A 3,468-nucleotide genomic window follows, 5' to 3' on the forward strand; every position below is an offset into this window, starting at 1 on the left:
AATGGAAATTTTGCCTAGATTAGTGGGTTGACTCACATGTTAAATGTTCTTAACATAAATCAATTCATAGACTAATGAGTTTGTTTATCTGGTTGGCTATGATGAAAAGGATTAGTCAAAAGGCAGGAAATAATGTAATCTTTCAAACAAAGAAAAGGAAAATGATGGAGTATATGATGTTAAACAAAGTGTCAACTTTTTCTGGTAGAATAAAAGTATTGATGTGATTGCAGGAATTAATCCCTCCGCCGTGTGCACTTTTTTACTCCACTAAAGTTCATGTGGAACTTTAAATGTCTTATCTCATCTTCATGTTTAAAAGCATGGCACGATAATTCAATTAAGAGGCAGATTAGGAGTGTTGACAGATTGGGAAATACTCAGATGAAGAGCTATGTGGAATATTACCCCATTTTTATTATGTTGGCAATAGATTTTGCTTTTGCCATTAGTAACATACTTCTCAAGAAGATCATAATGGATGGGATGAATCATTTGGTCTTCATAACTTATCGGCAGGCCATTTCAACCATTTTTTTAGCCCCAGTTGCTTTCTTTCTGGAAAAGTATGAATATCGTCTCTTAAGAAATATTTACATATCTAATACATGGAGAACTTTTGCCTCCTCTGAACATGCAACTTGTTGCTTCTTGCAGGAACACCAGACCAAAACTTACCCCTCAAATCTTGTGCAACCTTTTTTTGAGTGCCATTGTTGGGTAAGTCAGAATAATCTCTATAATATTCTAAATTTGCATGGCTGTGTTTTCTTGTTAAAGATTTTTCATCATATGTTACATCAATTTCGTAGGGCATCTGTTACGCAATACTTATTCCTTCTTGGCATGGAATACACATCTGCAACTTTCTCATGTGCCTTTCTCAATATGGTTCCTGTGGTCACATTCCTTATGGCATTACCTTTTGGGTACGGAAGCTATGGTTTTCTCATTCTAATTCTGTTTTCTAATTCTACAAATGATAATTTAACTCAATTATGTATGAAAATGATGCAGGTTAGAGACTATCAACATCAAACATGGAAGTGGAATAGCCAAAGCGCTTGGTACACTAGTATGCGTTGGTGGTGCCTTCTTACTGACTTTTTACAAAGGCATGCCGTTGGTTCATTTTTCAGACCAACAATCTGTATCTTCATCTTTGGAAGGAGACATTAGTTCCTCGAAAATAAAGGAAAGATGGATCCTTGGTTCTCTGGCCTTGTTTGCTGGGACACTTTTGTGGTCTTCGTGGTTCCTTCTCCAAACGTTTATTGGAAAGAAATATCCATGCAAGTACTCCAGCACTGTTATTATGACCTTCTTTAGCGCCATACAATCGGCTGTCTTGACTTTTTCCATGGACAGAAGACTATCCATTTGGGTTCCAAAGGAAAAGATAGATATGCTGAGTATCCTCTATGCTGTAAGTGCATTTAACACCTGTTCTTATCTTTTTAAGTAGCAGAACTAGACTATCCTCTCATTGTCTTTTTCTTTTTCTCTCTGTATTTGCAGTTCAACAAATATATTTACAAAGATATGATGCACCACAGATAGAGTTATTCATTACTGTATGTCCTTGAAAATTAAGAAGTTTTAGAGAATTTTCACGGTTTCTTTAGAAATTCTGAATGACTTGTGAGTTGTGACATCAACATCAAATTAAAGTTCTTTGGAATTCAGATTCTATTATTTCTTTCATTGGTTCCTATTTGCAGATAAAAGAATAGCCAAGTCTGTCTATGAACCAAAAAATGTCCTCTCCTTTAGTTTGTTAAGGGAACAGACGAGACAAAAAGTAGAGAAGCCCCTTCTATGTTTTATAAGAATGAAGATCGTCGTGGCATGACTTCTAAACACAAAATGAAGACTTAATTATCTCATTGTTATCTTAGTTTAAAACTTCTTAAGTTAACAAAAGAGTTCAGTTTACCATTGATTAATTTATCTTGTTTTGTTTTCTACTTGACAACAATGAATTTTCCTGAGCCAGGGATTAATAGGTTCAGGAATGTGCTATGTGGGAATGTCATGGTGTGTCAAGAAAAGGGGTCCTGTCTTCACTGCAGCATTCAGTCCTCTTGTCCAAGTTATGGCAGCCATATTCGACGTTCCCATCCTACATGAACAACTCCATCTTGGAAGGTGATTACAACAGTTTAAAGCTTCTATAATTCCCTATATAACTTATTTCCAAATAATATCCAGCTTATCACTGACTAATTTCCTTGTAAACAAATCATGATCAGTGTAATAGGATCGGCTATCGTAATTGCTGGTTTATATTTTCTGCTCTGGGGAAAGAACAGAGAAATGCAAAAAGTTGTCCATGAAACTGAAGAGAAAAAAGAGAAGGAGCTACCCTTCAAAGATCTAGAAACCAATTCTGAACCCAGGATGCCTTGATGTCAACTGTATCTACAAGTATATCAATATGTATTCCGAGTTTTCGTTGTGAACCTTAGATTTTGTAATAAAAAGACTGCACCTTTATCTTTCATTTTTGTTCTTCAAGGAAAGATCTTATCAAAAATGCAACCAAAGGTGACTAATATGAGAAAACAGCAGAAGATGTTATGATTATTAAAGATAATACAAATGTAACATTTGCTTTTCTGATATATCATGACAAGCATCAATACTATATCTCTAGTCAAATGGCCGCTGTTCTTGTCAGGAATTCCATGCCAAGAGACAAAGAGACATTAAAAATAGAAGGAAACACACAGAACTCAACTAAGCTATGGTGTTTATTCATATAAAAAAGAGTATTGGTTTGAAATCTTTTAGCAGCTTCTTGATTATGGTATAAGTCTATTCTGAATGTTCATAGTGGTGGTCACTTTTCTTGCCTTTCTTGTGTTTATATCCTTGTGGTTTTGGGAGTTGTTCATCGACATGATCAGTGATGTCCAAATGAACACCAGGGTCATTAGTACAATAGCTACCACCCATCATGATGGAATTGTTGATGGACTGGAAATTGCTGTTGACATATGTTTTTAAGGCCTCATTTTCCCCTGGTGAAACGCCTTCGATCCCAGCTTTCTCATCCATCTCACCGCGCATGCTGGCTCCCACATTGGTTCCAGCTAGAGTGATGATTCTGGTGCCATGATCATCTTCATCATCAACTTGAAGATTCTGGCCTGAGTCTCCTCCTGATGCCTTGTGCACGCGTTGGAGGCCGGCTAGACGTTTAGTCAGAGAAGAGATCATGTCCTTGATATCATTGTCTGCTTGCTTTTGCTTCTCCCTATCAACATAATTTGAGTCAGCCATGATAAAAAGTTGATTAAGAATTTTGTTATTTTTTAATGAATACAATATGAAATTTGGCTTGGGATTTAAAGAAGAGGAAAACACATTAAAGTTGAAGGACAGAACCAAAATGCCTTTGCCTACTTAGCAATGCAAGAATTTTCATTCAAATATTCCCAAACTAGAAAATCAAGAAAAGCATTG

At 36.0% G+C, this 3,468-nt stretch overlaps 2 protein-coding genes across 2 annotated transcripts; one reads left to right on the plus strand and one right to left on the minus strand.

Annotated features, from left to right (window-relative positions):
* LOC107011561 (WAT1-related protein At3g30340-like) lies at positions 1-2,624 on the plus strand. The gene is made up of 6 exons (XM_015211113.2): positions 1-566; positions 658-720; positions 813-929; positions 1,018-1,426; positions 1,997-2,148; positions 2,253-2,624. Exons 1-6 carry the CDS (start codon positions 280-282, stop codon positions 2,407-2,409), a joined length of 1,185 nt encoding a protein of 394 aa, XP_015066599.1. The 5' UTR covers positions 1-279; the 3' UTR covers positions 2,410-2,624.
* On the minus strand, positions 2,558-3,468 carry LOC107011569. The gene has a single exon (XM_015211124.2). The coding sequence runs from the start codon at positions 3,283-3,285 to the stop codon at positions 2,818-2,820; it is 468 nt and encodes a 155-aa protein (XP_015066610.1). The 5' UTR covers positions 3,286-3,468; the 3' UTR covers positions 2,558-2,817.

This window comes from Solanum pennellii, chromosome 1, assembly GCF_001406875.1.
Source record: "Solanum pennellii chromosome 1, SPENNV200".
Lineage (NCBI taxonomy): Eukaryota > Viridiplantae > Streptophyta > Magnoliopsida > Solanales > Solanaceae > Solanum > Solanum pennellii.

Excerpts from the sequence above, each read along its gene's own strand:
- LOC107011561 (XM_015211113.2), top strand. The coding sequence starts at position 280 with ATGTGGAACTTTAAATGTCTTATCTCATCTTCATGTTTAAAAGCATGG. Across the intron at positions 930-1,017 it reads CTTATGGCATTACCTTTTGG|GTTAGAGACTATCAACATCA; the intron begins GTACGGAAGCTA and ends AAAATGATGCAG. Across the intron at positions 1,427-1,996 it reads TGCTGAGTATCCTCTATGCT|GGATTAATAGGTTCAGGAAT; the intron begins GTAAGTGCATTT and ends TTCCTGAGCCAG.
- LOC107011569 (XM_015211124.2), bottom strand. The coding sequence starts at position 3,285 with ATGGCTGACTCAAATTATGTTGATAGGGAGAAGCAAAAGCAAGCAGAC.